Genomic DNA, 18,844 nt, shown 5'->3' on the forward strand with positions numbered 1-18,844 from the left:
CCACGACCCGGCCCCGCCGCCACGGCCGGCGAGCCGTCCACCCGTCTTCCGCCATCCATCCGCGACGGATCCGTCTTTCCATCTGAGTCTGAACCCCGAGGCGCGACATCCCGGGGACGACGCTCTCGAGCGAGGCGGCCCGGACCGTGACCGCACGCCGCCACCAGCTGCGGCTCAGGGGGCGAGGGCGGGCGCGACGGGCCCCTCCTCACCACCAGCTGGCGGGGCCGGGGAAGCCGAGGCCGACCGGGCGTCGCGCCCCGACACAGCCCCCCTTCCCCCAGGGCTCACACCACGGGGGCCGGCCGCACGCACACGGCCCCCCACCTGCCGGACGCCCGGCGGGGCCCAGCGGGACCCTCCCCCGACGCGGAGGGGGGAGGCGCGGGCCGCGGTAGGCAACGAGCGGCACACGGCCCCACCGCGGGGCCGGCGCACCCAACTCCCTCCCCTCCCACGGAGGGCGGGGGAGTTCTGCTCTGCCCACGTGCTCTGGCAGTCGCCACGGTGGCCACTGCGCACTCGGGAGGGGCAGCGGCTGGGGGCTCCGGTACCCCAAGGCTCCCTCTCGGATCGCTAGAGAAGGCGTTCTCACCGAGGGCGCGCCGTCCCTCCCCCGGACCGTCTCACCTTCGGGCCCACGGAGGCGCTCCGCCAGCCACCAGGCCTCAGCTGGGCGGGAGGGGTCTGCGGTACAGGGAAGCGGACCGCCACACACGAGCGTGTGCGCGGTCAGGGCCAGAGCAGAGCCCGCACGCCCCGCCCCCCCGCAAGGCCTCATCCACCAAGGCCTCCACGACGAGGGGAACAGGCACGCCTCTCCCTACCGCCTCGACCCCCCCCCAAAAAAGAGAGCCACTCTCGGGACACCCACGCCACCGTGGCGGGGACCCGAGGGGGACACCGGGTTGAGGGAAACGACACCACCGCTCGGCCTCAGGCACCTGAGGGACGACCTGGAGCGCTCCAGGGGCACCGCCGAGGGTCACACGAGGCACGCTCGCACACCCGCGTGGGGCGCGCAGCGCGGCGGCGGCGGCACAGCCCTCCCCGCCACAGGGAGGGCCGCTCGCCGGGCACACGCCGAGAAGGCGAAGCGGGAGCAATCTGCTGTGTCAGAAGACCAACGGCGCCCACTGACGCCCCGAGGCAAGGGACAGCAGGAGACCGAAGATCAGGGCCAGAGGCCACACACCCAACCCCTGCCTTCCTCACCCTCCCTGATGGGCAGCGGGGGGGAAGACAAGCGAGGGGCCCCGCGGACAGACCGAGAAGAGCGGACACGCTCACTGGGAACGCCCGTCCCTCGTCTGGCACGGCTTAGGCTCGGCCCGGGAGAACACGACCACACCACATCGATCCGTGGAGCCAAGGTGGGCGGGGGGAGGCACGGCGAGGACAGTCACCAGAGGGGCCCGTTTTAAGCCTCGCCGGCAACCTCCATCCCCCCCCACCTCGCCTCAGGCGAGAGCGGCCAACGACCCCAAGAGGAGAACACCTGACACGGAGCCCACAGGGCGGGGGTCGTCCCAGCCGCCCCCAGGTGCCCACAGCGGGGGCGAGGGGCGCCCAGGGTAGAAGACCCGCGCCACCTCGCCCCGCCACCCTCGGGTCGCCCAGAGACCGGAGGTGGCACCGTGGGTCGGGTCAGCCAGACGACACCACACAGGAGCCGGCGCACAGGCCCAGGCGGGGCGGCTCCAGCGGCAAGGGACGAACCGGGCACCAGCTGGCGGCCCAGAAGCCCAGAGCCCCGCGTGCGTCTAGAGACCCACAGTCCTCGGTGGCAAACACCAAAGGAGACCGTGTCAGCACTTACCTGGTGGCAAAAAAGGCCTATTAAGGGCGACGAAATGACAGCAGGCGACAGAGGAGCCCATCTACGACTCGCAGGGAGGGCCCCCGGAACCTTGTCCCGGCCACCTGTCCCCAACACTGCCCCATACACACCAGGCCCCGAGCTCTCGGGGGGGGGGGGGGGGGGGGGGGGGGGGGGGGGGGCAGGCGGGGGGTCATCTGGTCGACCGGGGGGGGGGAGGGGCGCGTGGTGGCAAAAGGGGTGGGGGTGGGGGCGCGGACACCGAGAGAGGGGGAGCTGGCCGAGGACGCCCTCCCCGCTTCACCCACGCGGGTAGGGGGACCGGCCCGTCCGTGTCTCCGGACGGGGATTTGGCTTCGATGTGCAAAAGGAACACAGAAGACAGACCCGTCAGCGAGGCGCTTCCCACGAGACGAGCGGGCCCCGACCAGGGACCGCGCCCGGGGCCCAGACCGTCCTAGACGGGGCACCCAGGACGGCCCGAGCCGGTCCCCACCTCCCGACTGACTGGGATTCAGGGAGTCGGAGAGGGGTGAGCCAAAGTCGCGTCCGACGACCGAGACCCACCAGGGCACGCCGGAGGGTCGAGCGCGCCCTCCCCGGCCACCCGCGGAAGCAGGGTCCGGTCCATCCACGTCTCCGGACCCGTCAGGACTTTGACAAAGAGAAAGCATGGGTGCCGGGAGACGCCTCGGGCGACCGGACCCCCACGGGGGGGACCGCACACGCGCCTCCCCCGGTCAACCCTCGGGTCCCCACCTCCGGAGCGCGACGCGGAAAACACCTCGGGCAGGAAGGACCCGAGGGCCCGGACCCAGGCGCGCCCTCCGGCGACCTCCAAGCCACCGTCCGGGCCGGTCCCCACCTCCGGAGCGGGGCCGAGGGCGAAGCACACGCTCCTGAGGGCGGCCCAGGAGGAGTCCGGACCGCCGAGCCCGAGTCCAGGCGCTCCGGGCAGGGAAGACCCTCTCCCTGCCCACCGCGGCGGCCCGGCCCAGGTAGGGTCCGGGCGGTCCGTCTCCGCGGCCGCAGGGGCACGGGGAGATGCTGGTCGACCCGGTCAGGCCGCCCCGCAAGCCGGCTGCGGTGCGCCGCGACGGTCACCCTCCTCAGAAACCTAGAGAACCAATCTCCGGCGACAGCAGGACTGTCCCTAGGCCTCGGCGCCACCGGGACTGTCGCCGCCAGCGTCGCCGGTGTCTGAGAGCTCTGCCTCGGGCCCAGAGGCTGAGTCACAATCCTCCTGAAGGAGGCCTCGCCGAAGCTCCAGAGGGGAGGGACAATATACAAGCGGCCGCCAGGTGGCTCCCGACAAGCGACTCGAACGTCCCGAGGACGGGTGGCTGTCGCCGGCCGCCGGGGACGCCACCGCGCCGGCCGCCCAAACGCCCGAGCTCGGCCCGGAGCCTCCGCCGCCGAGCGACGCGACGCGACGCGACCCCGGCCGCAGAGGAAGGGAGACACGCTGGGAAGGATCTCCTCAGGAGGCTGCCACGAAGGAGACTCACTCCCCCACGCGATTCCGGGGTGCTGGGGGGACATTCCACGGAGACGCCGGCGGGCGGTGGGGGCTCGGGGCGGGGTCGGCGGAGAGAGGGGCACCAGCGAGCGGCATCGCAGACTCCCCCGGCCCCCCCTCCCCCGAAAGAGAGGGAGGGAGGGAGGGGCCGGCAAAGCGAAACCCAAGGCGAGCGCTGCTCGGAGAACAAAGCAGGACTTTGGAAAGCAGACGCAGACAAGCAAGCCCAGGAGCAAGAAAGGAAAAGGAGGAGACACACTCGGAACCCCCACCAAGAGAAGACACAACTCAACCTGGGTAGAGACCGTGACAAAGTCCGAAGACAACAAACCCAAGCAGGCGCCGGTGGGTGGGGAAAGTGCACTTGAGGTCAGGAGAACATGGATTTCAAAATAACTGAACTGGCCACAAACACCAGAATGGCAGGCAGGCGGGAGGGCGGGCGGGAGGTCTGGGGTGGCAGGGCTGCGGGGGTGGGGGTTGGGAGGGCGGGGGTGGGGGGTGGGGCTGGGGGGCGGGGGCGGGGGCGGGGGCGGGGGGTGGGGGGTGGGGCGGCTGAGGGGCGTGGAGGTGAGGAGGACCGGACCGAGTCAATAGGGATCCACTCCATAAACCCCGTGTTCCATGACAACAGCCAGTTAAATGAATAAATAACTTTGTGAAGTCGATCAGAAAGGAAACGAAACAAAACCACCAGGCAGGAAAGTCAAGTCATAGAAGGGCTCCGGGTGCTTAAAAGTCAGAGAGAGGGAGAGGGAGAGGAGGAGGAGGAGGGGGAGGGGGAGGGGGAGGGGGAGGGGGAGGGGGAGGGGAGGGGAGGGGAGGGGAGGGGAGGGGAGGGGAGGGGGAGGGGGGAGGGGGAGGGGGAGGGGGAGAGAGAACGCATACACATGTGCGTATCCGCGCGTCCATATGTATACGCACGCATATTCGCGCCTATATATACGCGCACCCATGGGTATGGACAAACACGTTCGAAGGGCATGCTCACAAACACGCATGTGTCTGTGTGCGCCCGTGTGTGCCTAGGCGTTTCTACTGTGCGTGTATGCTTGCGTGTATACACGTAGACTCAGGCATATATACGCAGACGTACGCGGATATACACAGGTACGGATACACATGCTCATATGTGCAGATACGTCGGGATCCATAGACACATACGTACAAATCAAGGCGGACGTGTCCACGCGTACAGATGCACACGTGTGTATACGTGTGATGTATACGCACAGGTGTGGGTGCACGTATACGCGTACACGTGCGTGCGTGCTTCCATAGGCGCATCTGTCCTCGTGTGTGTATGCACACGTGTATGCACACATGCATACGCGCATACGGACACATCCAGAGACGTCTACGGATCGCGTCTGGAGGTCCACACAGACGTCCGAGTGTGTATGTGTCGGGATACGCACACGTCTATATAAGTAGACGTGCGTGCACGTACGCACATACAGGCGCCCGGGGGCGTCCAGAGTGCCTACACGCAGATGCATGTGCATAGATGCGCACACACGGAAACGCATATGCGAACGTGCGTGTGTATCCGCACACGTCCATAGAAGTCCGTGTACACGTGCCTAAGTGCACAGATACCCACGTGTCTGTGTCGATGTCTACGTGCGCGCGTGTGAGTATCTATGGGTGTATCTATGTACATATAGATACTCACAGACACACACGGACGGAAACACACATCCGTGTGTGTGTGTGTGTGGGGGGGGGGGGGGGGTATACACGGGGAAAGCGCAAGCATCTTGCAAAAGGGGCTTTTCTGTCCAAAACTGATCGAGGCGTCAGACAACTCAGCCTCCAAAAGGGAAACAACCCCCGATGAGCGAAGTGGGCAGGCAGGGGGCCCCGAGCAGACACCTTCCTTCCAAAGAAAGGGAGAACAGACAGACACCCAGAAGCACAAGGGAGACAACAAATCAGCGGCAGGGCTGGGCTGGGCTGGGCTGGGGCTGCTGGGGGTGGGGGCGGGCTCACGGAAGCACCCCGGGGCGTTCATCTGGACATTGATCCTTCTCCTTCGGAGGGGAAAGGCCCAGGAGCTGGAATCGCCATCGCGACAGCAAGTTGGACACATCAGAAGACAGTGGCTCCTGATCGATCGAACGCGCCTTTTCTGCCGCTGAGGAACATGTGGGCGGACTCAGAGAGATCACATCTCATCCCCTGGGGCCTCCCAGAGAGAGAAACCACATCCCTAGGGAAAAGAGTCCTGTGATTCCCTCGGAACACTCCACCAAAGAGTCCCCCTTCGACCCAACCCAGCCACTCCACGGAGTGCCCACGGAGGGGACAAAGAAGATACGGACGTGTGTATGTGTGGGATCGACCCCCCATACCTAGGTAGACATCCATACACACAGAAGGAGAGAGCTCTCTGTCTGTGTGCCTACGCCTGTATCTATTCATTCACTCACACACACACACACACACACACACACACACACACACACACACACACACACACAGAGGAATGGGACTCAACCACCCGAAGGGAATGAAATCTCACAGTCTGCAGGAACTCGGAGAGACCTTTAGAGGGGATGATGCTGAATGAAATACCTCAGAGCCGTCGTTTCCATGCAGTACCTACCAAACGAGACACCGTGAACACAACAGAACCCAAGAGAAACAGGCTCCTAAGAGACCACCGCGGAACACATGAGGGGTGGCCAGAGGAGGGAGCGGGGGAAACGGTGGCGGGGGGCGGGGTGGGGGAGAGAACGAGTGAACGAGCGCCCCTGGTGAGGGAGACAGAGGAAGCGGGGCGACCTGCCCCTTAGGGAATCCAGGCGTCACGGGCACGTCGCGACACCAAACGTCGTCCGCCGTGACACCGAGTGGTGACGGACGGTCCCTCACTAGATGCATCCTGGTGATCTCTGTGTCATGCGCTGCACTCGAAAACATCGTCGGTGCAGCTGAAAAGGAACGGGGGAACAAAACACACACACACACACACACACACACACACACGCACACACACACACAAGGGAAAGGAAGCAGGACGGGAGGAAGGAAAGAAGGCGAAAGGAAACGTCGGCCGTCAGCGAGAGGTCCATTTGAGAAGAGCGGGACTTGCGTGTGTGTGTGTGTGTGTGTGTGTGTGTGTGTGTGTGTGTGTGTGTGTGTGTGTGGGGGGGCGGGGAGTGGGGAGGCGGGGAGAGATACTAGGGTGAGTAGGAGGACGGGGAGCAGGAGGAGGAGAAAGAAAAGGACCGACCGATGGCCTCGAGGGCGAGGGGGAGATCAAGGATCCAAAGAGTGGACAGGACGGTCAGGTGAGTGCCATAGGGAAAGGAAAGGAAGCCAACCCACGAACACCCTCCCCACGGTGGTTGTGTTCAGTCCAAGATCAAGATGTGGGTAGCACGGTGTCCTCCAGCACACAGGGACACACAGGGCCTCCCTTGGCGTGGGAGTTCAGGATCACCCTGAAAGCTGAAGCCGTTCTGTTCATCCACGGCTGACAAGTACCGTGGTCTCACGACATTCACACATCCTAGCAAACCATCGAAAGACTCTCTCAGTCACTCGCCGTGAAACACATAGAGAACAGAAAAGGAGCGACACGATCGTGGCTGGCTGGCTGGCTGGCTGGCTGGCTGGCTGGCTGGCTGGCTGGATTCCCATGAGAGTCTGAGGATGGAACACATGGACAGAAAAGCATCCGATTCCCTTTGGTCAAGAATCGGTCTCGCCTTCTGCGCCTGGTGTCTTTCCTACGTCTGGATGATTCCCTCCCCCACCCCACCCCGCCCCGCTCCGCTCCGCTCCGCTCCCAGCTTGAAGGTGCTCTCAAGGTCCCGCCGGAACGCTCTCTTCCTCTCTTCGGAGCGCCCTTCTGAAGGGGAACGTTTTCTTCCACGTCATCGCCCCGAGACAGCTTCAGCCTGGCCCTCCCCTCCACCCCCGCCTCCCTCTCTCCCTCCTGCTCCTCTTCCTCCTCCTCTGAACTCTTGAGCTCTCCTCGCACCGGCCTCTCACCCCACACGGTGGCAGTGTTGGCCTAGGTATGCTCAGGCGTCTCCTCCCCGCATCCCAGTGGACTGCCACTGGCTCTCTCTCGACTGCGTCGTCCTGGGACCATGTGTTTCCTGGCCTTTTCTGCGGGTGGGGGAGACCCGGACGGGCCGGGGCCAGGCGGGGGTGTGGGGGAGCCTGCATGCGGGGGGAAGGGTGGGGGCAGAGAGGAGGAGGAGGACGAGGACGAGGAGGAGGAGCAGGAGGACGAGGAGGAGGAACGACACAACTCCCCAGTGCCAGTGTGTGCCTGTGGCCCGGGAAACAGACGACGCCCCGGGCTGGCTCCGAAAAGGGGATCGGTCATGAGATCGGGCACGTGTGTCCTTTGCAGAGGCCCTGCAGATCGAACAGGCAGGGGCAAGGATTGGGCTTCCCGCACTGAGAACTGTTCACCCGTCGTGGAAACAGGCGTCTGTCACACCGGGGCTTCGGCTTCCACAAGCCGTAGCCACCGAAACGTGCGCACGCTGGAGCCACCGCCGTGCAGAGGGAGATCTCATCCGGCTCCTCGTGTCCTTCCAGTGAGCAGGCCGGGATCTCGGGAAGAACAGAAAGCCAGAGAGTTGCATGCACCTGACCGTCACGCTTTCAGAAGCCAAGGGAACCAGAAATGAGGTTCACTCGCGTGTGGGTCTGTCTTTCCACGGGACGAATCCTCTCTTTGAGCAGATGAGGGTTCCGGGGACCCCGTGGAGCAGAGAGGATAGAGAGTTCCCTCAGGTCCCCTGCTCCTCCCATGCACGCGCACGCTCCCCAACGGTCCTAGGAACAGCCTGCCCCAGAGGAGCGTGCTGGCCACAACCCACCTCCACGGAGACGGAGACGGCAGTGTCCGTCCGCGTCAGTCATCCTCGTCCAGGGTCCCCGGGCCGTGGGCCCTCGCCTTCACGCCTGGCACCGTCCGTTCTGCAGGTGTGTGTCGAACCTGCCCGGAGCCCTGTGGCATCGTCCCGGATCAGGGGTTCGGTGGAAAACACCCTGTCCCCCCGCCTCCTCGGCAGGTGGATCCTTCACCACTGGACCACCAGGCAGGGAAGTCCCTTCACAGCCTTCTAAAAGCATCTACCCTGAAACATTCCATGTCGTCCTCCAAAATCACTGGACCATCACGACTGAAATGAAGGAAACTATGTGAGTTCAAGAATGTCTTCACTCCTCAGTGCTTCTTGCTTTAGAACCACGAAGGCATCTCTCTCTCTCTCTCTCTCTCTCTCTCTCTCTCTCTCTCTCTCTCTCTCTCTCTCTCTCTCTCTCTCACACACACACACACACACACACACACACACACACACACACACACAGAGGGGGGCTCATCGTCCAAAAGAAACCAACTGTTGTGTTTCTCCGTCCCCCTTGTGGTGGCCGTCGTGCCAACGCTAGTCAAAGGAGCTGATCTCCTGTGGAATCCGATGTCTTCTTCTCTAGGACGCTTCAAGAAGCAGCAAGAGTGCCGGTTTGTGAGACACGAAGGTCAAGCCGTCACGATGCAATCCCTTCTCCGGGCCTGATCGTTCAGAAACTCTCCCATCCCAAGCGGGGGACGTCAGGATATCCATCTCGAGTTTGGGACGGGGGCTTCCCCGGCGGCTCCGTAGGAAACCATCCCGTGCCCACGCAGGAAACACGGGTTTCATCCCCGGCCAGGGAAGATCCCACGTGCTACAGAGCCACGAAGCCCATAGGCCTCGCCGATGGAATCCGTGCTCTGGATCCTGGCCACTGCGAGCGCTGAGCCCACACCCAGCGGCCACCGAAGCCCACGTGCCCCAGTGCCCGCGCTCCCCAAGAGGAACCACAGCCACGAGAAGCCCAGACACACAACCGCAGGGCGGCCCCCTCCTCCACGGAGAGAGCACGGCTGGCACAGCAGTGAAGACACAGCACACCCCCACAGAAATCAGAGACGCCCCATGGTTTTAAAGCAGTACGGGGTCTAGGACGGGATGCCGTCGGCCGATACCTCGTCCTATCCTATCCCTCGGGAAGCTCGCTGACTCTGCGGTAGATGAGATCAAGAAACCGCAGCTCCCCGTGCCATCGGAAGTGTGGGAAGCTCTCCCTCCAGTGCTGAGAGCCCAGTGGAGACGTGACCCGTGGGGACCGTGAGCGTGCCTGTTCTCGTGAAGAAGTCCTTCCCGGTCCGGGCTCTGGAGATCGGCCCACGCGGACCTGCAGACAGCGGACGGCCATCCCTCTCGGCTCCCTGCGGGCTCACGGGTCCAGGCGTGCCGTGCCCCCAGCATCTGCTCGCATCTTCTGGGCCCGTCTCCCCCGCTGTGCTCCGCTCACTTGGAACCCTTCTCCCCTCTCGTCTGACCTGTTTTCCTTCCTGTGGCGACTCTTTCTGGCTCCCCAGGCACCACTTCACATCGTTCTCTTCTCACCGCACTCGTCTCGTGGAAAGAATTCCACGTCTCTCTGCTCTGTTCCCCAAGGAGTCTGTCATCGCTCCATTCCTCTGGGGATCGACTGGCACCCAGGCCACCCCGGCCCACGAAAACCGTGGCTCCGTGTGGATGGGACGACTTGCCGACGACCGCGGGGGGCTTGTGGACGTGGAAAGCTGGCACCGGGGAGTCGTCCTGCGGCCACACCCTCGGGCACCATCGCGTTCGCGCCGTCTTCCCTAAGACGTGTGCGGTCGCACTGGTATTCCAACGGCGTCTATTGGAAAAGAATGGCTCATTCCCTGGATCCCCTCAGGAGGACTTCGAAAAGAGTCGTGGTCGAGACGTGATCGATCTTTCCAGCACTCTCACTTCTGGGTAGACATCTCAAGAAAAGAGACACGGAATCTAAATCTCAGAGAGAGATCTGCACTCCTCCCATGTCCACGGCAGCATCCGTCACACGGGTCAAGAGAGGGAAACAGCCCGAGTGTCCATCAAGGGAAGAAGAGGGAAAGAAGACACACGATCCAGATAGAGATCGATCGATAGGTAGAAACAGATGTCCCATGGAGCCACAGGAACGAACCCATTCTTGTCTGGTGACAGCATGGATGTGACTTAGGGCGTGATGCCAAATGAATCAGTCAGGTAGAGAAAGAAAAAGACTTTCTCATGCCACTTACATGCCATGGATGGCCATCAAAAAAGAAAGAAAGAATGAAAGAAAGAAAGAAGACGGTCATCACAGAACGGCTGGGGGAGGGAGAAATGGGAAGATATTGCATTGATGTAAGGGGGAAAGAAAAAAACAAAAAACGACTTCACGGATAAGGTACATCTATACTGTATACGTCACAAAGAGCACGGTGATTCTAAGGAACAGCATGATTATTATAGTATGGTACTATTCAGAGAAGGCCATGGCGCCCCACTGCAGTCCTCTTGCCCGGAAAATCCCATGGACGGGAGGAGCCTGGTGGGCCGCAGTCCACGGGGGTCGCTCACAGTCGGACACGACTGAGCGACTTCCCTTGCACTTTTCACTTTCACGCCTTGGAGGCGGACATGGCAACCCACTGCAGTGTTCTTGCCTGGAGAATCCCAGGGACGGGGGTGCCCAGTGCGCTACTGTCTGTGGGGTCGGACAGATTCGGACACGACCAAAGCAACGCAGCAGCAGCAGCAGCAGCAGCAGCAGCAGCAGCAGCAGCAGCAGCAGCAGCAGCAGCAGCAGCAGCAGCAGCAGCAGCAGCAGCAGCATGATCATCTGAGAAAGTTGCCATGACAGTGGACATGAATCATTCTCCTCCCGTCCAATGGCAGAAGGAAATGGCAACCCACTCTAGGATTCTTGCCTGGAACTGTCCACGGATGGAGGAGCCTGGTAGGCTACAGTCCGTGGGGTCGCAAAGAGTCGAACACGACCGAGTGACTTCCCTCTCTTTCACATCCAGTCATGATCTGTGTGGCTTGTGAGAAAGCTATGAGCTACCGCTTGGGTGGTCATTCTTCTTTGGCAACATACAGGTGCCTCTTGTCCCCATTCTGTACACATGAGGACGAAGGATGTCATATGTCCTTCACGAAGGAAATGATATTTCAATACACCTGAAAGTTAAACACATAAAATCACCTAGTTTTCTTGTCTTTCCATGAAGAGTCAGTATCGGCTGCGCCAAAAAAAAAAAAGAAAGAAAGAAAGAAAGAAAGAAAAGAAAGAAAGAAAAAGAAAGCTTTATTTGGGGGTCTTCGATATGGCCATGCAGGGACACAGGTTTGAATAAAAACCGGGGGAACGTTGCCCAGGAAAGAGTCGGGGGCTTAGAAAGCTGAAACTCCGTGAGGTTGGAAAGCGACCTGAGAGCAATGATGATGGACTGTCATGCAAACAAGGAACTGTTTCTTCTTCCAGGGTAGATAGACTGTCACAAGTGATGTAGGGAAAGGGGAGGGTGTGTGTGATAGGGGGTCTTGAATGTCGGGAACACTGTTTCGATGATCCGGAGGCCTCTGTTCCCCAGGAGGTGCTCCGAGTTTCCAGACCGAGACACAGACCTCTTCCTCCATGGCCCTCCCCTTCTCTATTTTGGGGCGCTCTCTTGGCGATGCGGACTCCACTTTGATTTTCCTGTCACGTGTCATCCCCTTTTGCATTCAAAGATACCATCCCATCATGGGACCTGGTTTCTCTTTTGAGAGAGAATTCGAATGAGACACGACCACTCTCCGCAGCGTGGTTTCGGGCACGGACGACCCACACGGGGATCCATGCCACATCTCCCTCTGCCGTAGAGAAAGGCTGTGTATGGCAAACGATGCCACGGGATCGGCGAGTTCCTCGGGCTCAGCACTCCCTCGACTTGGCCGCGGTTTTGGGTTCGTTCCCTTCCGTGTTTGCTCGCTCGCTGACCCACGCGATCTCTCCGGATAGGGCAGCCCATCGAAGCGGAAACACAATCGAGTCTGTGTGGATCCTATTCATGCATCCGATGGGGAGATCCACGACCTCTACGTGGATCCATACACATGGCCGTGTTGGGTTCAGGAGGACCCTTTGGTGTTTTCTGGGTGCGCTCTTTGTCGTCCATGAGCTCACGTGCCTTTCGGGGACACGGCTGATGGAGACGGACACCAAGCAGCAGGGCAGCAAGCTGGCGTCTCGGCCTAGAGCGGTTCCCCAAAGGACATCTCAGAACCAGGGCTGAGACAGCCATCCCTCCCCGGGCCCCCCTCGTCGCCGGGGAGGGGAGGGGAGCGGTGGGGGGGGGTGGGGTGGGGGGGGGGGTGGGGGGTGTGAGGTTGAGGAGATGGGGGTGGGAGCCGGGTCCGGGTGAGCGTGCGCGCGCGCCTGTGTGTGTGTGTGTGTGTGTGTGTGTGTGTGTGTGGGTGGGTGGGTGGGTGGGTGGGGTGTGGGTGTGGGTGTGTGTGTGTGGGTGCGTGCATGCGTGCGTGGGTGGGTGGGTGGGGCGGGGAGGGGAGGGGACGGGACTGGGCTCGGGGTTGGGGGTGCACGGGGTGAGGGGACTGTCCCGGTCCCCCTGAGAAGTGAAGGCAGGTTCTGTCCCGCTGAGAACTCCCTGCCTTCAGGCGCGCGAGGGGAGCAGGTTTCTCTCCAATCCATTTAGTAAACGGTTTTGAAAAAGTTTCCAGACAAAAAGTATCACACAGTTATACACAACATGTCTCCTTGTAATTGCCGGGGCCAGCGCGAGGAACTCCGCCCACGGCAAAGGCCACGAGGAAGGAGGCTTGGCACACGCAAAGGCGTGATCAAGCCTCAGGAAACCCCCCGTTCCCGAGCATCTACCCCCAAAGCCAGCGTCTACCTAGAAATGATGAGTCTAGTGGGTTGGTCAGGAATGACGTGGGTGAAGGGTGTTTCACGCGTCGGGCCGATCCTGACGGCTCACTCCCGGCCCTGGGTGTGACAAGGCCGTCTCGGGTCAAACCTCTCTGCTGACAGACTAGCTCGCGTGACAGGGTCACCCACCCTCCCGCCACGACGCACACGAGCGTCGGCTCCCTCTCCACCGTAAACAGCACAGAGAGTCTGGGAGTCTCTGGAGAGTCTTCGCGAGCACAGGGCTTTTCTCACGGTCGAGTCCATGATGGCCGCCAGGCCTCCATATCCTTAGGCACCTGGGAATAGATGAATCCATGTCGTTGGAATGTAGAAAAGGAAAGAGAGTCGTCTTGAAGGGGAGCAATCCTAGACGTTTTGAGTGAAGGAACGTTCTCTTTGGGAATCGATCCCTGCCCTTTGCGACCCATCCCTGGGTCCTTGCTATGTCAACATGTCACTCGATCACTCTCTGAAGACTAAATAGACCTTCAGGGCAACATTGGGGAAAGGATTTTCATGTGTTGGGCTGATGGTTGCTGCTCCATCTCCATGTTCCCTGCCCTTATCGTGAATATCACTAGCATCTAGGGGAAATAAGTATTCACCTTTCAGACGACTCATGTGAACTTTGGGGTTCAATCGGTTCCTTTCTTGATTGGAACTCACGACACCCTCACCCTACAGGAATGTCACTTTATCTGGAGGGTGGTGCCCGGTTTAAGAAAAAACACCCTCGGAACACGTAAGTGTTTTGGGGATCAGAAAGAAAGGATCATCACACGTCAGCAGGCCTCAGGGCCAGAAGATGATGTCATTATCCCTAAGACATTTTTTTTTTCCCCCCCCCGTACATGTATGTGAAAGCACCTGATTTTGAGAAAGGTCGGGACTCCCGGCCCCCACGTGACTCTGTATTCATCCCTATATGTCACAAGAGGGATAGAAGCAAACCCACCACGAAAGACATCGGATCCGTTTCCGGAAAGACGGATACCCCCACGTCGCTTCTTTCTTTCTTGCTCCCCGTTTCTCTGGCCGAATTCCAAGTGATTCAGCCTCTTTTCCTCCACTGATTTTCCTACGACACGATCCGTTTCTAATCTCTCTCTATCTATCTCTGTCATTCAATATGTCTTTATCCAAGGACGCCAACGCCGTCCCCGCCTTCGAATTCCCTGGATCCGACGGGGCTGGACCCCGGCAGGAGGCGGTGTGTGGTGGTGCGTCTGGGGCACGCGCAGGTGGTGCTGCGTGGGTGTGTGTGGGGGTGGGGGTGGGTGGGAGGGGTAACGTGTGTGGTGTGTGTATAGGTTCCACGTGAGGCCGAGTGTGTGTCGGGTGGGCACCATGGGTGTGTGCGTGTGGGATGCGCCTGTGGGTGTGGGCGTGGCCGTGGCCGGAAGGGGGTGGGGCGTGCAGAGACAGTGGCCCAGAGACACAGCCAGGCAAAGGACAACGCAGTGTGTGTGTGTGTGTGTGTGTGTGTGTGTGTGTGTGTGTGTGTGTGTGCGTGTGTGTGTGTGTGTGTGTGTGTAGGGGGTAGGGGGGAGTGTGTGGTGTGCGGCCTGTGCTGCGTGTGTGTGTGTGTGTGTGTATGTGTCTGGGGTCGGGATGTGTGTGTGCGCTGTGTGCAGGCGGGGTGTGTGTGCGGGTATGCGCGTGGTGTGTGGTGCGCCTGTGGTTGTGGGTGTGGTGGAGGGTGGGTGGCACAGAGACACAGCTAGGCAAAGGACAAGGCAGTGGGGGGGGGCGGGGGAGCGGGAGAGGTGAGGGGGCGGGGTTCATAATCTGAAAGGCGAAAGGCACAGGGACGCAGGGACGCACGCACGGACGCACCCACCCACCCACGCACGCACGCACGCACGCAGGCACCCAGCCACGCACCCACCCACCCACCTGCCCACGCGCCCACGCACGCACTTGCCCGTCCACGCTGTTGCGTGACGAGCTGGGTGGAGCTAAGCGTGTGATGACTCTGTCCATTGGGTGGAAATCACAGATCTCAGTGAGGTTATGATGGGAGCAGGGGCTTTGACGCAGTGAGACGGACAACACACTGATGATCGACTTAAAGGTCAATAGAGAGGGGTCTGAAACCTCCCAGAAGGAAATCACAGCACTGTATCAAAGTTTGGTGTCACTATTTGTTCTGGCATAGTCACCAAGTTTAAACGGTTCATTTCTGAATGTCATTTCTGTCCCCTGAATGTCATTTCTGTCCCGCTGAGAACTCCCTGCCTTCAGGCGCGCGAGGGGAGCAGGCTTCTCTCCAATCCACGGCCATGCATCGTTTTCGCCCTGTTCAAAAGAAAAAAAAAAAAAAAAGAAAAAGACCAAAACGTATTTGTTTATCTTGGCCTGTTTTCTGGGCCGAGGCCAAAGACCTCTTCAAGCGTGTCGAAAGGATCTGACAGGATGGGAGGGAGGGTGCAGGTCAATCCATGGGTCAAGAGGTCCACAGAATCTGTCACAGCTGTGACTCGGGCCTTTTTCAGAAACAGGCCCATTTGGATGATTCCCTGGACAGGAGTCACCCCAGGAGTTTCCTTGAAGGGATCGAGTTGAGCTGCAGGAGTCCGGAGCGTGACCCCGCCGCCGCCAGAGGGCCTCCTCAGCCCGGCAGGCCGGCCTGCAGGCCGGCAGGCAGGCAGGGGCTATTGTCTGCGGGCCCCACCGCCACCCTCCCCCACCCTCCCCCTGCAGGGCCTCGTCCGATAGCTTCATTCAAATGCAGAAAGCTTTCCAGTCAAGTCAGAGCCTCTGACTTCGCCTCGAGCTTCTCTCCATTGAATGGTGATCCGCCCCACCCACGCACCCCTCCCCCCCATCCCCATCCCCATCCCCATCCCCATCCCCATCCCCATCCCCATCCCCATCCCCCCATTCCATGTCTCCACCTTGAGACTGCCCCTTTCGGCACCGTGCGGAGGAAGGGGGCTGGGGGGTGGGGAGGGTGGCCGAGGGACACACTCGCCTCGTGTCAGGCCAAAGGAGTCTCCTCCTGTTTTGTCACCCAGGAAACCCCGCTCATGCGTGCGAGGATCGTGGACGTGCGTCGAGGCAGCCATCGTCACTTGACAGCTTCCCCTCCGTGGGAGGAGGTTTTCATTCCTGCCTGCCTCCAGTTCCGTTCCGTTCAGTCGCTCAGTCGTGTCCGACTCTTTGCGACCCCATGAATCGCAGCACGCCAGGCCTCCCTGTTCATCCCCATCTCCCGGAGTTCACTCAGACTCACGTCCATCGAGTCCGTGATGCCATCCAGCCATCTCATCCTCGGCCGTCCCCTTCTCCTCCTGCGCCCCATCCCTCCCAGCATCCGAGTTTGTTTCCAACGAGTCCCCTCTTCTCATGAGGTGGCCAAAGTACTGGAGTTTCCGCTTTCGCCTCATTCCTTCCAAAGAAATCCCAGGGCTGATCTCCTTCAGAATGGACTGGTTGGATCTCCTTGCAGTCCAAGGGACTCTCGAGAGTCTTCTCCAACACCACAGTTCACAAGCATCCATTCTTCGGCGCTCAGCCTCCTTCACAGTCCAGCTCTCACATCCATCCACGAGCAAGGAAAAACCATAGCCTTGACTAGACGGACCTTAGTCGGCAAAGTCACGTCACTGCTTTGGAAGATGCTATCTAGGTTGGTCATCCCTTTTCTTCCCAGGAGTCCGCGTCTTTGAACGTCATGGCTACAGTCACCCTCTGCAGTGATTCTGGAGCCCCCAAAAATAAAGTCTGACCCTGTTTCCACCGGTTCCCCATCTCTTTCCCACGACACGATGGGACCGCATGCCATGATCTTCGTTTTCTGAATGTGGAGCTTTAGGCCAACGTGTTCACTCTCCTCTTTCCCTTTCCTCAAGAGGCTTTTTAGCCCCTCTTCCCTTGCTGCCATAAGGGTGGTGTCATCTGCATATCTGAGGGGATCGCTATTTCTCCCGGCCATCTTGAGTCCAGCTTGCGTGTCTTCCAGTCCAGCGTTTCTCACGATGTCCTCTGCATAGAAGTGAAATAAGCAGGGTGACAATATACAGCCTTGACGTCCTCCTTTCCCAATCTGGAACCCAGTCTGTCGGTCCATGTCCAGTTCCCACTGTTGCTTCCCGACCTGCATACGGATTTCTCAAGAGGCAGGTCAGGCGGTCTGGTCTTCCCATCTCTTTCAGCCTTCAGAGAGACAGAAAAGGAGGGAGGGGCAGAGCGTTCCTCTGGCGCCGGCCGGCTCTGTAGTCCCTCGAATCCAAAACACTCCATCGGGCACGGAGGTTCACGTGCGGTGGGCTGGAGTGGGGTGGGGACGGCGGCCTACTCCGTCCGAACCCTCGCAGTTTCCCCTCCTCTGTCACTCGCCTGGAACCTAGGAACAGCTGAGCTGGTGTCTGTGTGCGTGAGCGCGTGCGCGTACACGTGTCCGTGAGAGACGGCACGTTGTGCGTGTGCGTATGCGTGTGCACGGACGTGAGAGGAACGGGGAGAAAAAGGAAAGAAAGGAAAAAAAGAAAAAGAAAAAGAAAAAAACAAACCCAGAAGGAGGGAAGGACGAAATAGGTTCGTTAGTAGGGCCTCCATGTCTTGGAAAGAGTTTCTGAGCACAGATCCTCCGTTCAGTGAGTCGGCGATCGTATCTCCTCTACAGGAGGCCGTGATGTCGATGGACGGGTCCGGGAAAGCAGGCCTGGGGTGCAAGCCATCGGGGATTTTCTTTCCCCTCAGAGGCACTTGTAGGGAAACCAAGGAAACACACAGGTGCATCCCTGGAGCGGATTCGAGACACCAGTCGGCGCAGGGAGAGGCAGTCTAGGAGGCTGATTTCTAGACGTCAGGGTCGGGTCCTGGAGCGGGTTGCCATGTCCTTCTCCAGGAGGCCTTCCTGGCCCAGGGACGGAAGCCGGGTCTCCAGGAGTGCGTCCCCGCGTTTCTCAGAAAGACCCTCTGGGCCCCTAAGGAACCCGTGGCGATCACGATCGCCAAGGAGATAAGAATCCTCCACTGAGAGTTTCCGAAGTCTGGAAGGACCAGATCGAGAGAAAAAGGGAAAGGATTGCCTTCTGCCGACAGGGGTGTTGTACGAAGGGACCAAGGGGACGTCCGTCTTTCCAAATTCACAGTTTCCACATTGTGTCCTTTCGGTCCTCTGTGTTCTCTTTGTATCTGGAAAGCAACAGGTGGAACGGTATAGGTCCTTTCATTATTTTATTTTTCTTTCTGTCTTTTTCCCGCCCGCCCGCCCGCCCGCCCGCCCGCCCGCCCGCCCGGCCGCCCGCCCGCCCGCCCGCCCGCCCGCCCGCCCGCCCGCCCGCCCGCCCGCCCGCCCGTCCGTCCGCCCGTCCGCCCGCCCGCCCGTCCGCCCGCCCGTCCGTCCGTCCGTCCGTCCGTCCGTCCCTCCATCTGTCTTCTCTCTGTCTCTGTCGCTTTTCACCCAGGTTAGGGAATTTAAAAAAAAAAAAAAAAAACAAAAAAAAAAAAAAAGGAGGAATCTGTATTTCTGCAGGTCAGGAAGCTACAGTTAGAACTAGACATGGAAACCCAACAGGCTGGTTCCAAATAGGGAAAGGAGTCCATCAAGGCTGTCTATCGCCACCCTGCTTATGTAACCTACAGGCTGAGTACACATCATGAGAAACGCTGGGCTGGATGAAGCGCGAGCTGGAGTCAAGATCGCCGGGAGAAATATCAGTCCCCTCAGATACGCACAGGACACCACCCTGATGGCAGAAAGGAAGTCGGGGTGCGGTGGGAGG

The 18,844-nt window shown here is 60.3% G+C and overlaps 1 protein-coding gene across 1 annotated transcript in view; it reads left to right on the plus strand.

Annotated features, from left to right (window-relative positions):
- Positions 1–3,023, plus strand: part of LOC138430770 (collagen, type I, alpha 1b-like) — a 4,754-nt gene extending 1,731 nt beyond the window's left edge. Inside the window, exons 3-5 of the mRNA XM_069572787.1 lie at positions 88–550; positions 852–1,373; positions 2,136–3,023. Of these exons, the coding sequence (XP_069428888.1) occupies positions 88–550; positions 852–1,373; positions 2,136–3,023 (1,873 nt within the window). The remainder of the gene's footprint in view (positions 1–87; positions 551–851; positions 1,374–2,135) is intronic.
- The last annotated feature ends 15,821 nt before the right edge of the window (positions 3,024–18,844 follow it).

This window comes from Ovis canadensis, chromosome 1, assembly GCF_042477335.2.
Source record: "Ovis canadensis isolate MfBH-ARS-UI-01 breed Bighorn chromosome 1, ARS-UI_OviCan_v2, whole genome shotgun sequence".
In the NCBI taxonomy this organism is placed as follows: Eukaryota; Metazoa; Chordata; class Mammalia; order Artiodactyla; family Bovidae; genus Ovis; species Ovis canadensis.